Source organism: Blennius ocellaris (assembly GCF_963422515.1).
Source record: "Blennius ocellaris genome assembly, chromosome: 9".
NCBI lineage: Eukaryota > Metazoa > Chordata > Actinopteri > Blenniiformes > Blenniidae > Blennius > Blennius ocellaris.
Window position 1 is genome coordinate 27,862,060 of NC_137658.1, and position 26,003 is coordinate 27,888,062.

Here is a 26,003-nt window from a genome sequence, read left to right on the forward strand (position 1 = left end):
TCTTCTGAACTTTACCTCCTGAACTTTACCTTCTGAACTTTACCTCTGAACTTTATCTTCTGAACTTTACCTCTGAACTTTATCTTCTGAACTTTACCTCCTGAACTTTACCTTCTGAACTTTACCTTCTGAACTTTACCTTCTGAACTTTACCTTCTGAACTTTACCTCTGAACTTTACCTCCTGAACTTTACCTTCTGAACTTTACCTCTGAACTTTACCTTCTGAACTTTACCTCTGAACTTTACCTCTGAACTTTATCTTCTGAACTTTACCTCTGAACTTTACCTCTGAACTTTACCTTCTGAACTTTACCTTCTGAACTTTACCTCTGAACTTTACCTCTGAACTTTACCTCTGAATTTACCTCTGAACTTTACTTCTGAACTTTACCTTCTTAACATTACCTTCTGAACTTTACCTTCTGAACTTTACCTTCTGAACTTTACCTCTGAACTTTACCTTCTGAACTTTACCTTCTTAACATTACCTTCTGAACTTTACCTTCTGAACTTTACCTTCTGAACTTTACCTCTGAACTTTACCTTCTGAACTTTACCTTCTGAACTTTACCTTCTGAACTTCACCTTCTGAACTTTACCTCTGAACTTTACCTTCTGAACTTTACCTTCTGAACTTTACCTTCTGAACTTTACCTCTGAACTTTACCTCTGAACTTCACCTCTGAACTTTACCTTCTGAACTTTACCTCCTGAACTTTACCTTCTGAACTTTACCTCTGAACTTTACCTCTGAACTTTACCTTCTGAACTTTACCTCCTGAACTTTACCTTCTGAACTTTACCTTCTGAACTTTACCTTCTGAACTTTACCTCTGAACTTTACCTTCTGAACTTTACCTCTGAACTTTATCTTCTGAACTTTACCTCCTGAACTTTACCTTCTGAACTTTACCTCTGAACTTTACCTCTGAATTTACCTCTGAACTTTATCTTCTGAACTTTACCTCTGAACTTTATCTTCTGAACTTTACCTTCTGAACTTTACCTTCTGAACTTTACCTTCTGAACTTTACCTTCTGAACTTTACCTCTGAACTTTACCTTCTGAACTTTACCTTCTTAACATTACCTTCTGAACTTTACCTTCTGAACTTTACCTTCTGAACTTTACCTCTGAACTTTACCTTCTGAACTTTACCTTCTGAACTTTACCTTCTGAACTTCACCTTCTGAACTTTACCTCTGAACTTTACCTTCTGAACTTTACCTTCTGAACTTTACCTTCTGAACTTTACCTCTGAACTTTACCTCTGAACTTCACCTCTGAACTTTACCTTCTGAACTTTACCTCCTGAACTTTACCTTCTGAACTTTACCTCTGAACTTTACCTCTGAACTTTACCTTCTGAACTTTACCTCCTGAACTTTACCTTCTGAACTTTACCTTCTGAACTTTACCTTCTGAACTTTACCTCTGAACTTTACCTTCTGAACTTTACCTCTGAACTTTATCTTCTGAACTTTACCTCCTGAACTTTACCTTCTAAACTTTACCTCTGAACTTTACCTTCTGAACTATACCTTCTGAACTTTACCTCTGAACTTTATCTTCTGAACTTTACCTCTGAACTTTACCTCTGAACTTTACCTTCTGAACTTTACCTTCTGAACTTTACCTTCTGAACTTTACCTCTGAACTTTACCTTCTGAACTTTACCTTCTGAACTTTACCTCTGAACTTTACCTTCTGAACTTTACCTCTGAACTTTACCTCTGAACTTTACCTTCTGAACTTTACCTTCTGAACTTTACCTTCTGAACTTCACCTTCTGAACTTTACCTCTGAACTTTACCTTCTGAACTTTACCTTCTGAACTTTACCTTCTGAACTTTACCTCTGAACTTTACCTTCTGAACTTTACCTTCTGAACTTTACCTTCTGAACTTTACCTTCTGAACTTTACCTTCTGAACTTTACCTCTGAACTTTACCTCTGAACTTTACCTTCTGAACTTTACCTTCTGAACTTTACCTCCTGAACTTTACCTTCTGAACTTTACCTCTGAACTTTACCTCTGAACTTTATCTTCTGAACTTTACCTTCTGAACTTTACCTTCTGAACTTTACCTTCTGAACTTTACCTCTGAACTTTACCTTCTGAACTTTACCTTCTGAACTTTACCTTCTGAACTTTACCTCTGAACTTTACCTTCTGAACTTTACCTTCTGAACTTTACCTCTGAACTTTACCTTCTGAACTTTACCTCTGAACTTTACCTCTGAACTTTACCTTCTGAACTTTACCTTCTGAACTTTACCTTCTGAACTTCACCTTCTGAACTTTACCTCTGAACTTTACCTTCTGAACTTCACCTTCTGAACTTTACCTCTGAACTTTACCTTCTGAACTTTACCTTCTGAACTTTACCTTCTGAACTTTACCTCTGAACTTTACCTTCTGAACTTTACCTTCTGAACTTTACCTTCTGAACTTTACCTTCTGAACTTTACCTTCTGAACTTTACCTTCTGAACTTTACCTCTGAACTTTACTTCTGAACTTTACCTTCTTAACATTACCTTCTGAACTTTACCTCTGAACTTTACCTTCTGAACTTTACCTCTGAACTTTACCTTCTGAACTTTACCTTCTGAACTTTACCTCTGAACTTTACCTTCTGAACTTTACCTCTGAACTTTACCTCTGAACTTTACCTTCTGAACTTTACCTTCTGAACTTTACCTTCTGAACTTCACCTTCTGAACTTTACCTCTGAACTTTACCTTCTGAACTTTACCTCTGAACTTTACCTCTGAACTTCACCTCTGAACTTTACCTTCTGAAGTTTACCTTCTGAACTTTACCTTCTGAACTTTACCTCTGAACTTTACCTTCTGAACTTTACCTCTGAACTTTACCTCTGAACTTTACCTTCTGAACTTTACCTTCTGAACTTTACCTTCTGAACTTTACCTTCTGAACTTTACCTTCTGAACTTTACCTCTGAACTTTACCTTCTGAACTTTACCTCTGAACTTTACCTTCTGAACTTTACCTTCTGAACTTTACCTTCTGAACTTTACCTCTGAACTTTACCTTCTGAACTTTACCTCTGAACTTTACCTCTGAACTTTACCTTCTGAACTTTACCTTCTGAACTTTACCTTCTGAACTTCACCTTCTGAACTTTACCTCTGAACTTTACCTTCTGAACTTTACCTTCTGAACTTTACCTTCTGAACTTTACCTCTGAACTTTACCTCTGAACTTCACCTCTGAACTTTACCTTCTGAAGTTTACCTTCTGAACTTTACCTCTGAACTTTACCTTCTGAACTTTACCTTCTGAACTTTACCTCTGAACTTTACCTTCTGAACTTTACCTTCTGAACTTTACCTTCTTAACATTACCTTCTGAACTTTACCTTCTGAACTTTACCTTCTGAACTTTACCTCTGAACTTTATCTTCTGAACTTTACCTCCTGAACTTTACCTTCTGAACTTTACCTCTGAACTTTACCTTCTGAACTATACCTTCTGAACTTTACCTCTGAACTTTATCTTCTGAACTTTACCTCTGAACTTTACCTCTGAACTTTACCTTCTGAACTTTACCTTCTGAACTTTACCTTCTGAACTTTACCTCTGAACTTTACCTTCTGAACTTTACCTTCTGAACTTTACCTCTGAACTTTACCTTCTGAACTTTACCTCTGAACTTTACCTCTGAACTTTACCTTCTGAACTTTACCTTCTGAACTTTACCTTCTGAACTTCACCTTCTGAACTTTACCTCTGAACTTTACCTTCTGAACTTTACCTTCTGAACTTTACCTTCTGAACTTTACCTCTGAACTTTACCTTCTGAACTTTACCTTCTGAACTTTACCTTCTGAACTTTACCTTCTGAACTTTACCTTCTGAACTTTACCTTCTGAACTTTACCTCTGAACTTTACTTCTGAACTTTACCTTCTTAACATTACCTTCTGAACTTTACCTCTGAACTTTACCTTCTGAACTTTACCTCTGAACTTTACCTTCTGAACTTTACCTTCTGAACTTTACCTCTGAACTTTACCTTCTGAACTTTACCTCTGAACTTTACCTCTGAACTTTACCTTCTGAACTTTACCTTCTGAACTTTACCTTCTGAACTTCACCTTCTGAACTTTACCTCTGAACTTTACCTTCTGAACTTTACCTCTGAACTTTACCTCTGAACTTCACCTCTGAACTTTACCTTCTGAAGTTTACCTTCTGAACTTTACCTTCTGAACTTTACCTCTGAACTTTACCTTCTGAACTTTACCTCTGAACTTTACCTCTGAACTTTACCTTCTGAACTTTACCTTCTGAACTTTACCTTCTGAACTTTACCTTCTGAACTTTACCTCTGAACTTTACCTTCTGAACTTTACCTCTGAACTTTACCTTCTGAACTTTACCTTCTGAACTTTACCTTCTGAACTTTACCTCTGAACTTTACCTTCTGAACTTTACCTCTGAACTTTACCTCTGAACTTTACCTTCTGAACTTTACCTTCTGAACTTTACCTTCTGAACTTCACCTTCTGAACTTTACCTCTGAACTTTACCTTCTGAACTTTACCTTCTGAACTTTACCTTCTGAACTTTACCTCTGAACTTTACCTCTGAACTTCACCTCTGAACTTTACCTTCTGAAGTTTACCTTCTGAACTTTACCTCTGAACTTTACCTTCTGAACTTTACCTTCTGAACTTTACCTCTGAACTTTACCTTCTGAACTTTACCTTCTGAACTTTACCTTCTTAACATTACCTTCTGAACTTTACCTTCTGAACTTTACCTTCTGAACTTTACCTTCTGAACTTTACCTCTGAACTTTACCTCTGAACTTTACCTATGAACTTTACCTTCTGAACTTTACCTCTGAACTTTAACTTCTGAACTTTACCTCTGAACTTTACCTTCTGAACTTTACCTCTGAACTTTACCTCTGAACTTTACCTTCTGAACTTTACCTTCTGAACTTTACCTTCTGAACTTTACCTCTGAACTTTACCTCTGAACTTTACCTCTGAATTTACCTCTGAACTTTACTTCTGAACTTTACCTTCTTAACATTACCTTCTGAACTTTACCTTCTGAACTTTACCTCTGAACTTTACCTCTGAACTTCACCTCTGAACTTTACCTTCTGAAGTTTACCTTCTGAACTTTACCTTCTGAACTTTACCTCCTGAAGTTTACCTTCTGAACTTTACCTCTGAACTTTACCTTCTGAATTTTACCTTCTGAACTTTACCTTCTGAACTTTACCTCTGAACTTTACCTTCTGAACTTTACCTTCTGAACTTTACCTCTGAACTTTACCTTCTGAACTTTACCTTCTGAACTTTACCTTCTGAACTTTACCTCTGAACTTTACCTACTGAACTTTACCTTCTGAACTTTACCTTCTGAACTTTACCTTCTGAACTTTACCTCTGAACTTTACCTCTGAACTTTACCTTCTGTACTTTACCTTCTGAACTTTACCTTCTGAACTTTACCTCTGAATTTACCTCTGAACTTTACTTCTGAACTTTACCTTCTTAACATTACCTTCTGAACTTTACCTTCTGAACTTTACCTTCTGAACTTTACCTCTGAACTTTACCTCTGAACTTCACCTCTGAACTTTACCTTCTGAACTTTACCTTCTGAACTTTACCTTCTGAACTTTACCTCTGAACTTTACCTTCTGAACTTTACCTTCTGAACTTTACCTCTGAACTTTACCTTCTGAACTTTACCTTCTGAACTTTACCTTCTTAACATTACCTTCTGAACTTTACCTTCTGAACTTTACCTTCTGAACTTTACCTCTGAACTTTACCTCTGAACTTTACCTATGAACTTTACCTTCTGAACTTTACCTCTGAACTTTAACTTCTGAACTTTACCTCTGAACTTTACCTTCTGAACTTTACCTCTGAACTTTACCTCTGAACTTTACCTTCTGAACTTTACCTTCTGAACTTTACCTTCTGAACTTTACCTCTGAACTTTACCTCTGAACTTTACCTCTGAATTTACCTCTGAACTTTACTTCTGAACTTTACCTTCTTAACATTACCTTCTGAACTTTACCTTCTGAACTTTACCTCTGAACTTTACCTCTGAACTTCACCTCTGAACTTTACCTTCTGAAGTTTACCTTCTGAACTTTACCTTCTGAACTTTACCTCCTGAAGTTTACCTTCTGAACTTTACCTCTGAACTTTACCTTCTGAACTTTACCTTCTGAACTTTACCTTCTGAACTTTACCTCTGAACTTTACCTTCTGAACTTTACCTTCTGAACTTTACCTCTGAACTTTACCTTCTGAACTTTACCTTCTGAACTTTACCTTCTGAACTTTACCTCTGAACTTTACCTACTGAACTTTACCTTCTGAACTTTACCTTCTGAACTTTACCTTCTGAACTTTACCTCTGAACTTTACCTCTGAACTTTACCTTCTGAACTTTACCTTCTGAACTTTACCTTCTGAACTTTACCTCTGAATTTACCTCTGAACTTTACTTCTGAACTTTACCTTCTTAACATTACCTTCTGAACTTTACCTTCTGAACTTTACCTTCTGAACTTTACCTCTGAACTTTACCTCTGAACTTCACCTCTGAACTTTACCTTCTGAAGTTTACCTTCTGAACTTTACCTTCTGAACTTTACCTCCTGAAGTTTACCTTCTGAACTTTACCTCTGAACTTTACCTTCTGAACTTTACCTTCTGAACTTTACCTTCTGAACTTTACCTCTGAACTTTACCTTCTGAACTTTACCTTCTGAACTTTACCTTCTGAACTTTACCTCTGGACTTTACCTTCTGAACTTTACCTTCTGAACATTACCTTCTGAACTTTACCTTCTGAACTTTACCTCTGAACTTTACCTTCTGAACTTTACCTCTGAACTTTACCTCTGAACTTTACCTCTGAACTTTACCTTCTGAACTTTACCTTCTGAACTTTAGCTTCTGAACTTTACCTTCTGAACTATACCTTCTGAACTTTACCTTCTGAACTTTACCTTCTGAACTTTACCTCTGAACTTTACCTCTGAACTTTACCTCTGAACTTTACCTTCTGAACTTTACCTTCTGAACTTTACCTTCTGAACTTTACCTCCTGAAGTTTACCTTCTGAACTTTACCTTCTGAACTATACCTTCTGAACTTTACCTTCTGAACTTTACCTCTGAACTTTACCTTCTGAACTTTACCTCCTGAAGTTTACCTTCTGAACTTTACCTCTGAACTTTATCTTCTGAACTTTACCTCCTGAACTTTACCTTCTGAACTTTACCTTCTGAACTTTACCTTCTGAACTTTACCTCTGAACTTTACCTCTGAACTTTACCTTCTGAACTTTACCTCTGAACTTTACCTTCTGAACTTTACCTTCTGAACTTTACCTTCTGAACTTTACCTCTGAACTTTACCTTCTGAACTTTACCTTCTGAACTTTACCTTCTGAACTTTACCTCTGAACTTTACCTCTGAACTTTACCTTCTGAACTTTACCTCTGAACTTTACCTTCTGAACTTTACCTTCTGAACTTTACCTTCTGAACTTTACCTCTGAACTTTACCTTCTGAACTTTACCTCTGAACTTTACCTTCTGAACTTTACCTCTGAACTTTACCTCTGAACTTTACCTTCTGAACTTTACCTTCTGAACTTTACCTTCTGAACTTTACCTCTGAATTTACCTCTGAACTTTACTTCTGAACTTTACCTTCTTAACATTACCTTCTGAACTTTACCTTCTGAACTTTACCTTCTGAACTTTACCTCTGAACTTTACCTCTGAACTTCACCTCTGAACTTTACCTTCTGAAGTTTACCTTCTGAACTTTACCTTCTGAACTTTACCTCCTGAAGTTTACCTTCTGAACTTTACCTCTGAACTTTACCTTCTGAACTTTACCTTCTGAACTTTACCTTCTGAACTTTACCTCTGAACTTTACCTTCTGAACTTTACCTTCTGAACTTTACCTTCTGAACTTTACCTCTGAACTTTACCTTCTGAACTTTACCTTCTGAACTTTACCTCTGAACTTTACCTTCTGAACTTTACCTCCTGAAGTTTACCTTCTGAACTTTACCTCTGAACTTTATCTTCTGAACTTTACCTCCTGAACTTTACCTTCTGAACTTTACCTTCTGAACTTTACCTTCTGAACTTTACCTCTGAACTTTACCTCTGAACTTTACCTTCTGAACTTTACCTCTGAACTTTACCTTCTGAACTTTACCTTCTGAACTTTACCTTCTGAACTTTACCTCTGAACTTTACCTTCTGAACTTTACCTTCTGAACTTTACCTTCTGAACTTTACCTCTGAACTTTACCTCTGAACTTTACCTTCTGAACTTTACCTCTGAACTTTACCTTCTGAACTTTACCTTCTGAACTTTACCTTCTGAACTTTACCTCTGAACTTTACCTTCTGAACTTTACCTTCTGAACTTTACCTCTGAACTTTACCTTCTGAACTTTACTTCTGAACTTTACCTCTGAACTTTACCTTTTGAACTATACCTTCTGAACTTTACCTTCTGAACTTTATCTTCTGAACTTTACCTCTGAACTTTATCTTCTGAACTTTACCTCTGAACTTTACCTTCTGAACTTTACCTCTGAACTTTACCTCTGAACTTTACCTTCTGAACTTTACCTCTGAACTTTACCTTCTGAACTTTACCTCTGAACTTTACCTCTGAACTTTACCTTCTGAACTTTACCTCTGAACTTTATCTTCTGAACTTTACCTCTGAACTTTACCTTCTGAACTTTACCTCTGAACTTTACCTCTGAACTTTACCTTCTGAACTTTACCTCTGAACTTTACCTTCTGAACTTTACCTCTGAACTTTACCTTCTGAACTTTACCTTCTGAACTTTACCTTCTGAACTTTACCTTCTGAACTTCCGAACTCTTCAAGACTGACTGTAACATGACGATGATGAGGTGATGAAGAGACGCAGTAAAAAAATCACATCCTGCTGGAGGAGGAGGAGGAAGAGGATTAGGAGGAGGAAGAGGAGGAGGAAGAGGAGGGAAAAAGCCGGAGTGAGAGGATGAGGAATGTTGAGAAGATAAAGGCCGAGGGGTGATGAGAGGAGGAGATAAAGTGAGAGGGAGAAAGAGAGAGAGAGAAGACGAGTGTTTCCCATCCAAACAGACACTCCTGATGATACGGAGAAAAAAATGCCTCGTAAAAAGTACGACAACATCTCTCACCCTCTCTCCATCTCTCTCTCTTTGTCCCTCTATCTCTCCCTCTCTTATCTCTTCTCCACAGTCTTAGCGGAGGAAGGAAAGGGGATTCAAGGTGAAGTACAAGGCGGCCATATTAAATAAAAAGCAGAGGACAGGAAGGAGAGGAAAAAGACAGGAGATGAAGGGAAGTAGATAACAGGATAGAGAAAACTGGGATAGCAAAGGGAGGAAGAAAGAAGGGACGAGGCAGAGGATATGAGGGCAATTAATTAAAGAGGAAGGTGAGAATAAAGGGGGAGAAAAGGAGAGGAAAGGAGATAGAGTAAATGTAAGGTAGAAACAGTGAGAAATAAAGAGAAGGAATTGATGGAGCAATGAACTGATGAAGAGAAGAAAAAGAGAGGAAAGTGGGAAAAGATGATAGAAAACAGTAGGTGGGAACAAAGAAAAAAGAGGGAATAGGAAAGTAGGAAAATTAAAGAAAAAGAAGGAGGGATGGAGAGGAAGAATAAGGAATAGGGGACTAACACTGACAGAGAAAGATAGGTTGGAGGCTATGTAGAAATGTGGAGAGAAAAGAAGGGAATTAAAGTGGAGAGAAGGGAGGAAACATGGTGCCAAAAACATGATGGAAGCCTCTTTTTCTCAGTATAAAACCTCTCAGAGCTCAACCAAGCAACGCCTCGTTTTCTGCCTCAACGCTGCAGCAGTTAACCAGCTCTCTCTCTCTCTCTCTCTCTCTCTCACACACACACACACACACACACACACACACACACACACACACACACACACACACACACACACACACACACACACACACTGTCAGTCATGAAGCCTCTGGACCCTGCAGGGTAGAGCATGACGAGGGCAGAGAGCGGCCCTGAGCGTGTGTGTGTGTGTGTGTGTGTGTGTGTGTGTGTGTGTGTGTGTGTGTGTGTGTGTATCTGTGTGTTGGAGAGGCAGTTGTGTATAAAATATCAGTATTAAGGTGAACATAACCTGATCTTTATGGTTAAAATCTACAGAGTGTGACAGAGAGCAGGGATTAGGAAAAGAAAGAGGAGGAGGAGGAGGAGGAGGAGGAGGAGGAGCCCAATGAAGATGATCAACATTCCAATGAAGACCATGCACAATGCAGTGCTGATGATAAGGAGCAAAATTGAGAAAATCTGTTTAGATTTTTTTTGATGTAAGAGGAAATTACTTGAACAACAAACTAACCCACACATTTTCTCACCAAAAATGTAGTTTGGTGGGAGAAGTATCAGGGACTCAAGCATCTTATTACACTGAAAAAAGAAAATATTTGAACCAACTTGACTAATTACTTCAGTTGGTAACACCTAAATGGATCACGAATAAAACATGAATGTTTCAAACCTTAACTAAACTCCATTAGATTTGGTGTGAAATGACTTCACGTAAACGTTGTTCGCTTAGCATGTTGCTATAGGAGGAAGAGGATTCTGATCCAGATGAAGATTACATAACAGGAAATGCTGCAGAAAAGATGGTGGGGATGACAACGAGCAGTGAGAAAGCATACTTTAGCTGGAAGCTCATTTCCTCCTTCACGCCCAAAGAATTTAAATTTGTTGGAAAAAATCATCAGGAACTTGAGCAATCACAGTAATGGAAGCTCTCAGCCGTGTCCTCCTGTTTCCTCAAATCATCTAATCAAATGTTCATTTACCAATAGCCAAGAAAAAAAAATCCCAGATTTACTGTAAAATCACAGTAGCATCAAAACTCAAACTGACGACAGGAATTAGAATTTAAAGTGAAAAGTAGAACTCATGTTCAATTGTCTTTCCTTACTTTAAAAATAAGAAAAAGCCACATTCAAACAGCCAAACTGACGCAAAATAGCAGCTGTTCACTCAATAGATATAAGATAATAAAATATCTTTAGGGTGTTCAAGTTAAATATGTAAATGAAATGGTGTTTAGGTGGAAGATATACATTTTAGAGGTGTGTTTGTCAGGTTCCTGCTGCTGCTGTTCTGAGTGTGAAGTCCACCTCCTCCCGTCAGCTCTCCGCGGCGCAGCAAGAAGTCAGTGTGACGAGATGAACCATGAACCCACAGCTCCTGCTCTCTCATTCCTCTTCCTCCCCATCTTCCTCTTCCTCCAGTTTGTCAGCTCTGCCATATCCAGTCACAAAGGGGAAATGGGACGTGAACAACAAATGGGAAGCTCCAAACGGAGGATTAAACCATGGCGGGAGGCAGCCGTAGGGGCGATCAAAACGTGGAGAGAGGGAGGGAGATGCTTTATGTTCTGATTGATGAAGTCATGTTTGTCTCTCTCTCTCTCTCTCTCGCTCTCTCTCCGGTCGCAGTCACTTCGCTCACTGTCACCGTCACTCACATTCCTGATACAGGTCTCTCTCTCTCTCTCTCTCTCTCTACACTGTACTCCTAAACTACTGCACTGATATTACAACTCCTGATCCTTCTCTCAGCACAACTACCAGAGTTATAAAAACTAGTGTCACTACTTGTACCAACACTGTATCTGCTCATTACATTACCACATGTACCACAGCTTATTCAACTACCGGTACAATGAATAGTTTTTGGCACTGCTAACGGATCTGCAACTACTAGTATTCTAGAGCCAACAGAGGTACAACTACAAGTGTGTGTGTGTGTGTGTGTGTGTGTGTGTGTGTTCACAGACAAATACAGTTCAGCCGCCCCATGTATAAAGCAGCTGTACAGCATCTGACCTTTGACACCGCCAGGTGTGTGATGCAAGAGCAGCGACCTCCTCTTCTGAGTCATACCACATGCACACACATACACACACACACACACACACACACACACACGCACGCACGCACACACACACACACACACACACACACACACACACACACACACACACACACACACACACACACACACACACACACACACACACACACACGCTCTGCTTCATCATCTCTGCTTCCTCCTCCTCATCACCCTGATCCTCTCCCCATGCTTGTATTTACTGTTGCCTATTTTGTTCCGTTTGTGTGTGTGTGTGTGTGTGTGTGTGTGTGTGTGTGTGTGTGTGTGTGTGTGTGTGTGTGTGTGTGTGTGTGTGTGTGTGTGTGTGTGTGTGTCTGTGTGTGTAGCCTGAGGCAGGTTTCCGTTCCACTTCACTTGTGTTGTTGGAGCAGGTGGCAAGACAACATACACACATACACACACACACATTGAACATAGTGACACATAAACAAAATTATCTTTCTTGTGTGTTTGATTTCTGGCTCCACGTAAATGTAAACACACACACACACACACACGCGCATGCACGCACACACACACACACACACACACGCACGCACGCACGCACACACACACACACACACACACACACACACTGATCTTTGTATTGAGTTGTCTCAGTGGCTCAAACACAATCATGGCCCTGAGGGGGCGACCGAGATAGATGGAGACAGAGAGAGAAACAGAGAAAGAGAGAGAGAGAGAGGTGGGCTGAATAGGAGTTTCATCACCTATCCCAAGATTCTCTTCAGATCTGTTCAAATAAGCTGCATCCTGTGAATGACAGCCAAGGCTGAGAAGGTTTTCTGTGTTCTGCTCGTCCTCTTCCTTTCATTCCCTCTTTCTTCCTTTCATTCCCCCTTTCTTCATTTCATTCCCTCTTTTCACCAAGAACACGTTTGTTCTGCTGATGCTTCACGTTGGCGTTTTAGTGTTTGCAGATTCGTTACATTTGACTGGATGAAAATGCTTGGGGGACCCGTCGGTTGTGAAGAAAGACGAGAAGTGATGAAAGTGGAGCCGCTATGATGTAGACCGGAGGCCTTCCACAGGGCTCTACTCTTGGACCCCTTCAGATTCAAGTACATCCTAACTTTACTTAGTTTTCAATCCGTTCTTAACATTCATTTGATTGTTTTGAGACATCAAAATGATTTTCCTCTTTGTCGATTTAATTTCTTGTTTTTTTTAAATTTTGTTTTAGCTTCAGTCAAGCGTCAAACACCGGAAGAGTTTTCCAGTCAGTTTCACCTCACAGGAGGTGTTTCTACCTGGCTGACGCTCGACACACACGTCCTATGAACACACAAATCCTGACATTACACACACACACACGCATGCACACACACACGCAGTGCAGAGAGGATTATATGGTGCTGAGTGAGGTTCGTGTTCAGGAATGTGTGTTTTGTAGGAAAACCAATGTGGGTCTGTGTGACTGACAAAAGGCTCTTTGTGACCAGGTACCTGCTCCTCTTCCTCATCCTCCTCTACCCCCCTTCCTCACCCTCCTCCTCCTCCTCCTCTACGCCCTCATTCTCCACCTCCTTCTCCTCCTCTTCCTCGTCCTCTACCCCCCTTCCTCACCCTCCTCCTCCTCCTCCTCCTCTACCCCCTCATTCTCCACCTCCTTCTCCTCCTCTTCCTCCTCCTCTACCCCCTTCCTCACCCTCCTCCTCCTCCTCCTCTACCCCCTCATTCTCCACCTCCTTCTCCTCCTCTTCCTCCTCCTCTACCCCCTCATTCTCCACCTCCTTCTCCTCCTCTTCCTCCTCCTCTACCCCCCTTCCTCACCCTCCTCCTCCTCCTCCTCTACCCCCTCATTCTCCACCTCCTTCTCCTCCTCTTCCTCCTCCTCTACCCCCTCATTCTCCACCTCCTTCTCCTCCTCTACCCCCTCATTCTCCACCTCCTTCTCCTCCTCTTCCTCCTCCTCTACCCCCCTTCCTCACCCTCCTCCTCCTCCTCCTCTACCCCCTCATTCTCCACCTCCTTCTCCTCCTCTTCCTCCTCCTCTACCCCCTCATTCTCCACCTCCTTCTCCTCCTCTACCCCCTCATTCTCCACCTCCTTCTCCTCCTCTTCCTCCTCCTCTACCCCCTTCCTCACCCTCCTCCTCCTCCTCCTCTACCCCCTCATTCTCCACCTCCTTCTCCTCCTCTTCCTCCTCCTCTACCCCCCTTCCTCACCCTCCTCCTTCTCTTCTTCTGCTTTCTTCTCCTCTTCCTCCACTACCTCCTTCTCTTCCTCCTCTTCCTTCCCCTACTCTTCCTCAACTACCTCCTCCTCCTCTTCCTCAACTACCTCCTCCTCTTCCTCCTCTTCCCTCTCCTCCTCCTCCTCCGCACTGATGACAGACTCCTGCCCGACTACATTTTAGCTGCTGTTTTGAAATGACTGTAATCTTCTGAGGAGAAAGCGGTTCCTCGCCTAATGGCAGCCATTATGGTTTCTTTTTGCCGATGGTGAGCGGCGGCAGGATGTCGTCCATCAGTCAAGCTGCAGGGCCGTGTGTTATTGATTAAAAAGCACCTGTTTTAGATCAGGATTGGGTTAATAGACTGTAACTGCAGTTAGGGCGAACTCATTACCATGTTTAGTGGGACGTTAACGTATCCAGCGAGATGAGAAACCTGCAGGTCGGGTTTTTGTGTTGGTCGAGCTGGATATTTAGTGGTGGGGGTGGTTTGGGGGCCGGGGTGGGAGGGGGAGGGGAGGGGGGGGTTGCTTCAACATTTCAAGATTTTAGAAACCACTTACTTTTACAGACCCTGGTTTTCTATCTCTTGGTATCATAAAAATTAAGTGAAAAGTTGAACCAAAGATTGATTTTTTTTCACTTGAGGAAGGACTGGAAGGATTTTCTTTTTGCAGCGCGAGGAGTTACTAGATTTCAGTGTTTCTCAAAAATAAAATCAGACCATGTAATGTTATCTAGTGACCTCCTCAGTGCTCCTGATGAGAAGAGAATCGCTTCGCGTCAACCAAAGACGCCAGCAGAAGCACAAACATTAAGCAACACTGGGAAGTTATTGCTACAGCTATGACTACGGCTATGGTTATGGCTCTGGTTATGGCTCTGGTTATGGCTCTGGTTATGGCTCTGGTTATGGCTCTGGTTATGGCTCTGGTTATGGCTCTGGTTATGGCTATGGTTATGGCTATGGTAATGGCTATGGTTATGGCTACGCTACGGCTATGGCTATGGCTATGGCTATGGCTATGGCTATGGCTATGGCTATGGCTATGGCTATGGCTATGGCTACGGCAAAATACATTTTTATTACGTGCCATGTTACATGTGACTTTTTTAATTCACCCGTGGAGGGAGGTAACTGCGTTAGTTATCCAGTTAATGCTAGTTATGATTCTTGTTACTTACTTAACTAACTTAGCCTGATGCTAGCTTTAGCTTCACCATGAGCCCCACTTTAACAAGGAGTTTCAGGATGAACATCTTAATCCCCAATGGTCTCATTCCTACAGCAGCATGAAACACGTCAAACTCTACGTAATGTTAGTATTAGAATAAAGCCACAGTTGCTCCCATTAGTATTAGCCTGCTTTAAAAGCAGTTAGCATGTTGGCGATTTATCTACTGCTTCTCATTGACACTAGGTGTTTTATCCCTCGTGACATGTTAAGATCAGAATATAGAGCATCTTCCTCCTCTAAAATCAGATTACAGAGCATCTTCCTCCTCTAAAATCAAATTATAGAGCATCTTCCTCATCTAACATCAGATTACAGAGCATCTTCCTCCTCTAACATCAGATTACAGAGCATCTTCCTCCTCTTACATCCAGGTTAGAGTGTTTTATGTTTATGTTGTTGATCAGATTTGCTGAATCTCAACATGATTCAATTGGCATGTGAGATAAACTCAGCAAACTGTTCGGATCTCTGGAATCGGTCTGTGGAGAGCAAACACTCAGAGTTTATATAAACTGAGTGACAGGCAGGGTAAGTGTGGACACACACATGCATGCGCACACACACACAGCTCTTTATTCTAAGAGCAGAGCTCTCTATAGAAGGAGGGATTGCACTGGATCGGAAGGAGGAAGGCTGGTCAGTACTATGAGTCAGCACGCACACACACACACACACACACACACTGAGGTTGCCACATCACCATGGAAACGGATGAGGTGGTCAGATTAAAAACAGGAAGGATGACCGGACTGCTAATGCCACTGTCCAGACGGGGGTCTCACCCCTTGTAATTAACCTTTGACCTCGTCGTGCTGGGTTTTGGGTTTAAGAGATGCTCTTTGAGTGATATTTGACCTTTGACCTCAGTCCAGTTTCAGTCCAGTGCCACCTGCACGCAGAGACGTTTTCATCTCAGTGTGAACAGGTTCAAAGTTGACTGAGTGTGTGTGTGTGCACTCTGCAGTTCATTATACAGTAACAGAGTAACGGTCATGGAGAGAACGGGACTCGTTCAGACCAGCAGGTGTGTTTATGTTCTGAGCTGCACTGAACCGGTTCTCATTCTTGGTTTGTGAGTCCAGGACCACCTGTAGAGGACCAGAGGGGCTTCAGGCTTTGTAAGCAAACCTGGCTTTTACTGGTGATATGACAATAAAAACACCTTGAACCTTGAAATACACTTGTAGTCTTGAGAGTATTTTAAGTTGAAATAGATGAGATCTTTCTTGTTTAGTTTTGAATCAAATGTTGGAAACTTTCCCTTCTTTCTGTCCCATCAGGTCAAATCTGCTGCTGTTTGAGGCCAGTAACTTCCTTGACCAGCAGGGGGTCCATAGTCCACCAACCGACCAGGCGGCCTGTTAATAAAAGTTAATCAATGACCAAATGTAAAACAAACTATTTGCCAACAGCAGGCGTCTCTCAGGACTTACTCAGAGAGATTACCTCAAACACTTTTGGATTTTGTCCAGAATCACTGGAGTTCAACCTCTGCTGATGATGAACTGAACCCCAAAAAACCAAGAAAAGAGTTTTTATGAGTAATTTATCTGCTAGTTTTTAATTTTTCATCCTGAAAAATATTTGCTCTCTTGCAATTTTCAACAGGTATAAAAAATATATTACATGTTCAATGTTGACATTTTACTTCTTAGTTCTTCCTACCAAACAAAACCTGAGTCAACTTTTCACCAAACTTAAATGAGTGAAATTGTACTTGATGACAGGATCTGCAAATTTATGACAACTATATGGATGGAACATTTTTAACACTTTTCGTTTAATAAATGATTGTAAAAGTGATATATTTATTTGAACATTGTTACCATGGTGACAAAGGTCACCATGGTAACAATGTTCAAATTTGCAGCAATGTATACAATATATGCAATATCTTCTGTCAATGTTTTTCTCTGAATTTTTATATATTTATTTATTTTTTATAATTTTTTTTATTGCATTTTTTGTTTGTTTGGGTTTCGCATCACTGACGTTGTCTCAGATTGTGTTCTATGTTGAGCTAGAAAAAAAAGTAAATAAAAAGTAAAAAAAAAAAAAGCGAAGGCGGGATCTCTGTGACTAATACAAGTAATACATTCAAATAAGTATTTCAACTAACCTGAGTAGCTTGGTTGCTCAAAGCGTCACGTGCTATCGTTGCCATGGCGACAGAGGTTAGAGGTCACTGTTAACAAAACGTTGATGTTTTGTCGCTGAAGCTGAATTTCTGCATCGAATCGCTACATGTGTGAAGGATGGAAATGAATATGGGACACTGTACCTGCCCCTTCCCCCCCTCCCCCAAAGTGAAGCACAGAGCGCCACGGTAACAATTAAGCAACATGTTTATTGAAATAAAATCCTTTTTAAAGAACTGTAAAAAAAAACAAGAGGAAGACTGTACATTTATTCCCCAGTGACAACGTGGGTGACAGAGAGCAGGTGGAGGTGATGGAGGCAGAGTTGACATGAAGTGTAATGCCGGGCGGCGGCTCGAGTGTTAACGGGGTGAACGTTAACCCAGCAGGAACTCCGCTAACACCTCCAAACAAGTACAACAAGTCCTGCAGCCTCATGTTCAAACTGTACGATGGCCAAGACAATGGACGAAAACAAAATTATACCCCAAAAAAAAGAAAAGGTGAAGAAGCGAGTGAGTCTTTGGCTGATAATCAGAAGGTGAGTCTCTTGGAAGCAGGAACACAATGCAGTGGAACATCTTTGGTAAAGGTACGGTATGTAAGATTCCCGTTGGATTAGTGGTAGCTGGCTGTTCACAGCGTTAGCACGCACTGCTTCCACTTTGCTGTTTGACTTAAAAACAACTACGTTTAATGTGGTACAGCAGCAGAAGACTAAACAATCGGGTCAAGGGTGTGTCTTTTCCAATATTTCATCAAAACATACTGACCTAAAACAAGTTTTTTTAAGTACAGGGTAGACAAAGCTTCAGCGAGTTAAATCGTAACAGTTCCTATCAAGCATTGCTATCATACAGAGTTAAAGTTTTCAATTAACAGCAAATATCTTTAAATTGCCCCAAAGTTTAAATGAGCCAGGTGATATTAGTATTATAATAATGAATTTGCTTCATAAAAATGTTTTACATGCGAACCCTGGTATGCCCTATAAACGGCTAATAGCATTAGCAATCATCTATTCAGACTTTTGAAATGTCACGCCTCTAATAGAAAGAATCTCAATGAAATCTGGCCGTCCCCCAACAACCTGGAAACTTCTGAGCCACACTCTCTTCTGGGAAAAAAGTGGTATTGCATTTTGCCACGAGTTAGCTAACGAAGGCTGATTGTTTCTATTGTTAATGAATCCTTAAAGGAACAGCATGTAAACTTTAGGGTCGCCGAGTCTTTTAGGTTTATTTAGAGTTTATTTCATACTAAAGGCTCGAGAGTCTGGTGCTCACCTGTTAGCATTAGCGCCCGTTAGCATGTTAACTCCTACCAACAGCAAAGAGACGTCAATAAAATTATTATTGTTTGTTTAATTTTGCTTTGTATTAAGTTAAAAATGCTATATACTGTACCTTTAAGCCAAAATAATACATAACATCCCACCTTTCAGCTCAGACATGACACACACCATCAATGTAGCAATATTAAAAAAAAAAAAACAGCAGATGAAAAAACACAACACAGAACAGAAAAAACACATCTGACATGTTGTTCACAACATATATGTACAGTCACCACGGCACCTCGATTGTCTCCACGGTTTTCACAGTGCATGTGACATTTTCCTGTTTCACAGCCGCCAAGTTCATGAAGGAACCAAAACATTTCAAAATAAATGAATACAAACAAAATAGAACTACAGCCAATGTGGCGTGAAAGCTTGTTACGACAACACGGTTGATACCCCCCACCCCTCCTTTATTGTACATTAAATAGAAAAGAGCAAGGCACTCTGGGTAAAGGAAGGCGAAACCGGGCGCCTGGAAAATTGCCTGTCATTAATCTGTGCAAACAATTGACTTTTTAGCCCCGGTGATTGGGAACACGGCAAAATTAAAAGTCGTATTTCAGCCGACCCGACAAGGAGGTGCAGAGGTTACGAAATGGTTGTATTTTGTCTTAGTGTACTTTTTTCTTCATTGCCTCGTTTTTACAACCCCCACTCTCTCATCGCTCTAATTCCCCGTCTTTCTTTCTCACTACTCGCTCCCCGACCGAGCTGCTGAAATTACCTTAAATTGGTCCGACCTGGATGGAAACACTGAAGTGCTCAAGAAAGCCAACACACACACACACACACACACACACACACACACACACACACACACACACACACACACACACACACACACACACACACACACACACACACACACACACACACACACTTACACTGAGGAATTCACAGTCACTGTTTGTCACACTTCAACAAGCTGATCCGGCCGTAAAGAGCAGCTTTAAACATCGAGTCGGCGGCTCTCCAAGACAGAAAAAAATAACGAAAAAGAAAAACACATTCAGACTTAATGAGGACGTCAGCGGCAATCTTTCAGAGGATTGAAAACACTCGTGAATTATAAAGCAGGAAAAACTCATAAGCTCCTTCATTCAACCCGCCATGAAACGGTGGAACTGAACACAAATGAAAGACATGAGGAACATGGAGAGGTTAAATGTGGACTCAGATGGGACGTCCAATATCAGCAGTGAAGTGACTCCAATACGTCTCTACTAAATTCAAACAATGTGTTCTGATAACAGATACTCTTCATTAAATATTCCAGAACTCTGAACGCAAAGGATCAAGTCAAATATTGTTCTAATGTCCATTTCATTAGGTTTACTGTCTCCAAAACATCAACTGGTAAATATTAGTAAACTCATATTTGGTCTATCGCTCATGGTATCCTTCATAATTTTGTGCATTTTCGGGGTGGTCCATGTTTGCAGTTGAAAACCAAACAGAACAGAACAGAACAGAAATGGTGAACAAAACCAAACAATAAAAGAAAAAAGAAACCCCACAGCATTTGGAGGTGGGTGCTGTGCAGGGTGGGTGGGTGGGTGGTGTTAGGGATCAGTGCACCTTTGGTGGAAGGATATTGACTGTGCCAAATAAGTCCCGGCTTGACTACCACACCCGGTTGGTCCAATAGATGTTCCTGGGGTACCCTGCCGTGTTTGCGTAGTCTCCTACCTGTTTGTTGCTGTATTTGGGAGGGTTGGCCTTGTAGCTGTAATCCGAATATTGGTCGGAGCCTGTGGAGTTGTTGTCGCCCGTCCCTACAAAGGTGTTGGTGGCGGGGAGGTCCTGAACGGCCTGGTGCTTCTTGGAGGCGGAGGGCGACTGTGGTTGAAGCTGGATGGATGGGAGCGGGGAGTTGGAGCGGTAGTGGCGGCCCAGGTCGGGGCTTCCTGGTGGGTAGTTGAGGGGCAGGTGGATTCTAGGACTGTCGTTGACATTGTCATTGATGAGGTTGAACTTGAGGCCCTTCTGTAGACTAGCCTCCTCGTCCTCCTCTAGCGGCTTTGCAGGTTTTGGAGCTTTGCCCTTCTTACTCTTTTTCCCTTTGCCATTTTTGGGGCCCTGCTTGGGAGCATACAGGTCCTTGCTCTCCTTCTTACCAGCCTGATAGCCACTCTTTGTATCCTTCTGCAGCCGGTGTCTGATGACCACCACAGCCACAATGGCCAGGATCACACCGGCAACACCGGCGAGGCTGCCGTACAGGATGTTGCTGTGCTGACCGAGGGCGTAGTTGGGATCTCCAGCAATATCCCGGTCCAGAGGGGTGTAGAGGCTGTGTCCAACCAGCGCCTCGATGAGGGAGACATTGGACCTGGTGTCATTGACAAAGACATGAACCAGGGCGGTGGTGTGACGAGGAGGTTTGCCTTTATCGCTGACCTTCACCACCAGCCGATGTAGCCCGTTGTGCTTGCTATTAAACTGCTGAGCCAGCGTGATCTCCCCACTCGTCGGTGAGATCTGGAAGAGGCCGAACGGGTTTCCGCCCGTGATGCTATAGTCCAGCTTAGCATTGAGCCCATCGTCCATGTCCTCAGCCTCGACCACCTCCACAGGGGTGTTCGGCTGGGTGGCAGGGGGCAGATACTTGAAGGAGGAGTTAGCTGGTTTGGTGATGTAGGGAGCATTGTCATTATCATCCAGAACATTGATGGTCACACCCACATAGGAGGACCGGGGTGGATCGCCTCCATCCACAGCTTTCAAGCGGAAGGTGTATGTGCTTTCCTTCTCACGGTCAAAGGATATGCTGGACAAGATGGTTCCTGTGCCATTCTGAATGAGAAACTTGCCGTCATCTGGCTCTACGAACACTGTCACTTCTGAATTCTCCCCCTTGTCGGCATCAGTGACAGTCACAACACCCACAGGATTGAGTGGAGGCATGTTTTCGATGACCGAGAAGCTGTAGCCATTCAGCATGAATTTTGGGTCATTGTCATTGCGGTCCAGGACATTGATCACCACTGTGGCGGTTCCAGTTTTACTGGGAACGCCCTTGTCAGCAGCTGCCACACAAAACCGATACTGCTCGGTCTCTTCCCGGTCCAGCAGGTTCTTCACTCGAACCTCTCCTGTGTTCGCATCAATTTCAAAGAGCCGAGTGGCAGAAAGCTCCACGATGCTGTAGACCAGCTCTGCATTGGTGCCACTGTCTGCGTCCGTCGCCACCACATCCAGCACTTTGTCACCGGGTTGGTTCCCCTCTGCAAAGTCCACCTCCAGCAATGTGGGGGAAAAGGTGGGTGTGTTGTCATTCACGTCTGTCACCTGAACCTTCAGGGAGTTGGTGCTGGACAAAGCTGGGTTCCCAGAATCCACTGCAACGATTTCAATCCTGTAATCCTTAACGCGCTCGTAATCCAGCGGGGTCGTAGTCTGAAGGAAGTATTTCCTCTTCCGGTCGTTGGCCGACTCGCTGGCAGGTCGGAGCTGAAATGGGACATCGCCTGCAACCACGCATGTCACGACGGCGTTCTCCCCCTCGTCACGGTCCGAGACCTGAACCAGCGCCACCGCTGTACCAATGTGCGTGTCCTCAGAGATGTTGGCGATGCCGTTCTGATGCGTCACCAAGCCAAAACCACGGATCTCAATGGCCGGTGCGTTATCATTCTGGTCCTTGATGTTGATCGTAACCATGACTTTCGATCCCTTGGAATTGGGTCCACGGTCTCGGGCAACCACAAAGAACTTCAGAAAGTTCTCTTGCTCTCTGTCAATTAGATTTTTGACGTAGATGATGCCAGTGGAACGGTCAATCCGCAGAAGCCTCTGGACAGTTTCTGATGCCTGATGAAGGCTGTAGTCAATCTCGCCGTTGGTGCCGGTGTCAGCGTCGTTGGCTCGGACCTACAAAAACAGACATTGGCAAGTTACTTATTTCCTGTTTCTTTAAATGCAACCAGCATTTCTTCATAATGTTTTAAAGAACTTTCCCTTTTCATCAGAGGCTTCATCAGTCCGGACTAACCTAGTTAAATGAGTTTATTTACTTGGCATTTGACCCATTCTATTTAAAGCTGTCCACATGTGAGGGGCAGTGGGAGGCCAACCGAGCTATGGGGGATTAGAGGCCTTGCTTAAAGGCTGAAATACGGATGATGGTGGGGTGGCTTTAATTTTTCACACCTCCTGAAACTGAAGGAGAAAAAAATGAACCCATATCCACCCAAAATGTGCTTGTTATTGTAAAAACAAACAATTCTGGATTTCTGTAAATATAACAATGGTTATTGTGTTGCTCTGCTTTGAAACGTGATGGAAATACATAATAAAGAGTGCAGCTGCCTGCAGCCACATCTCAGTCAATCTACAGTCAAATGTCACTGGAAGTCTGAACATCCTACGGCCCTGAACTCACTGACGGTACCATGATTATTTTGCTCCCTTGACTAACAGACAAGTCATGACCATTGCTAAAGTAACACTGCAAAGTCCGTTATGTTTTCCTTGGGGGGGGCATCCGGGGTTTGAAATAAAATAGATTGAAGACCAAAGCCATGCACACACACACGCACGCACGCACGCACGCACGCACGCACGCACGCACACACGCACACACACACACACACACACACACACACACACACAGCGACAGCTAACGGCCGTGCAGCGGGTCGTTGGCATCTAATGGGCAGATGAGTGAATGTTAATGTTTGTCTCATTATCAGAAAAGCCTGGGCTCCTCTGGGTCCATTAGGACAGAACGGCGATTAGAATGACGGGGATGAGCCGGTGTGAGCCACAGTCCAGCTCTATACACCCAAACCCAAAGTAAATGGAGGTAATTAGTCAATTATGGGGTACAAGCAGTCAGCAGAATATCACTTAGATATTGCAGTCATTGGGAAGGCCTTTCCATCCACTTCCTCTACTACTCTGTAATTGTGTCGATGCCATGGCTGCTGCTCACAGATGTAGGTCGCCGTGCAGTTTCACAAGAACTAGTTGTTGAACAGCTGATTTAAACGTCCCAGGTGCAGCTGGTTGAGCATTTGTGTGGCCTCACCTGAGACTTGAGGTAATGTAATTAAGTTTTTAGTTGTTTTTTTTTATTTTAAGGCCATTATTCCTTTTAAAGCTGAACTCGAGCCAAGTGAACACTCAGCAAAAATTATTGCGCTAAAATACAAAAAAGAAAAAAATATTTGTTTCAACAAAAGCAAGACGGGAAATCCTGACACAGAGATAAGATGTGAGTGTTTTTAAATAAGCAATAACGCTTGTCTTGTTTGGACCAAGGACACAAATCTGTTGGAGATTCAAACGGCGACGCCAATGATTTGAAAGTAATGGTTTGACATTTGGAGAAATGTTCTCAATCGCTTCTTCATGACAGGTTTTAAGAGACACTACAGGATCGTCTGGAGCCTTAATGTGAAGCAACAGTAAGAACGCAGTGAGCTGAGCTGGCTGAGCCCGTCCAATCCAAACGCAGAATGGAAATACGGTCAAGTTAATGTCGAATCTGCAGATGGTTGAATGCTGGACAAATGTGATTTAAAACATAGACTGAGAACTGCAATGAAACATATGGATGATCTGGATCTTCCGTCAGAAGTGTAGCTTAACTTGTCTTCACACAGACGTAGTGATAATATAAGAAAAGTGAACCTGCTTTTCCATTTGATGAATTAGGGTCTTCAGCTTTGAACTGTCAGGATGGAAATCAAACCACAATTAAAAGTGTATCAGCGTAGTTTAGCCATACAAACGCAAAACTACTGCTAAAAACACATTAAATGACTGATTCTAACATAGTGCTGAACACCAGCTGGGAACTCGGTGGAAACATTAACGTGGCTTAGCCTAATATAGGCAGATGAGAAGTTGGGCTAGCTAACTTTGGTTTCCATTTTGCCCTGTCTAGTAAAAGATTAGCAAACACTGAGATCGAAACTCAATCAAGAGGCACAAGAAGGGGCAGAGTGGTGCTGGTGACGGGGGCGGGGGTTGAGTGGTGCTGGTGACGGGGGCGGGGCAGAGTCACACAGGTGATGGGGGCGGGGCAGAGCGGTGCTGGTGCTGGTGACGGGGGCAGAGCGGTGCTGGTGACGGGGGCGGGGCAGAATGGCGCTCTCCAAGGCCGCCACATCATGTAAACAGGCTTTATCTCCTGGTTAACCATTAACCAGCCAGAATGTTTACAACCCTGGGGAGTTTGATCATCTTTTAAAGGAGCCATTAGAGTTTACTCCAGGAGGAACCAGATCATCCATCACAGTTTAAATCCTGTCTGCTTTGTTGTTGGATAAATTACAGTATAATTACATCCTGCTGCAGCCTGGGCTGCCAAATTGATGAACTACTCAAACTTATTTTTTTTAATGATTCTTTATATAAAGCTAACATTAGGTGACTCATCACAGTTTAATAACCTCTAATGTTTGACACAAAAAGGCTAATAAGTAATTTTAAAGTTAAAACGATCAATTAAACTTGATGATTCTGAAGAATTTGTCATTGCATGTCATGAATAAGGCAAAACTTAGTTGATTTTAATGTTAATTTGCTTTTGTGGTTTTCAAAGAGTTTCTGAAAAACACCACATCATCACAATCATCAACTTAAAGCATTTTGTTCAGATTTATGAATAAAAAAACAAAACATTTTTTGTTGAGTTTAACTTTGTCAGTATACATTTTTGGTTCCTGTTTAAGACTTTTCAATGGACTGTAATTAAGGAATTCCAATGAACACAAGCTTTAAAACTACTTTTGATTCTATTGATTCTTATGTGGGTCTTTTGGGGATTATTCAGCTGAAGAAAGGAAGGTTAATTTTCCTGTCAAAAATGAAGAACTTCAACGTAAACTCACTCAAAGATTTTCAGAGTCTCTCTATTGTTGGACAAACATGATGATTTCATCTGGAAGTTAAAGATCTCGAAAATTTCAAACTGCAGGATGAGGAAATCGGTTAAAATGCCTGCGCTGCCATTGGGCGGTTTAAGCAGGTCAGGCCGGCGAGCCAGCGCCGTCCCGCCACCTCGGCCTCAGTCGCTCCTCAAACGCTCGCTAAGTGAAATGAATTCTGCAGCTCTCTGAAACGCAATGAGCCACATCC

General features: G+C 42.0%; 1 protein-coding gene across 1 annotated transcript in view; it reads right to left on the bottom strand.

Moving 5' to 3' along the window:
* Positions 1 to 26,003, bottom strand: part of pcdh1b (protocadherin 1b) — a 220,526-nt gene that overhangs the window by 170,336 nt on the left and 24,187 nt on the right. The window contains exon 3 of the mRNA XM_080502665.1: positions 20,604 to 22,787. Within this exon, the coding sequence (XP_080358791.1) occupies positions 20,604 to 22,787 (2,184 nt within the window). The remainder of the gene's footprint in view (positions 1 to 20,603; positions 22,788 to 26,003) is intronic.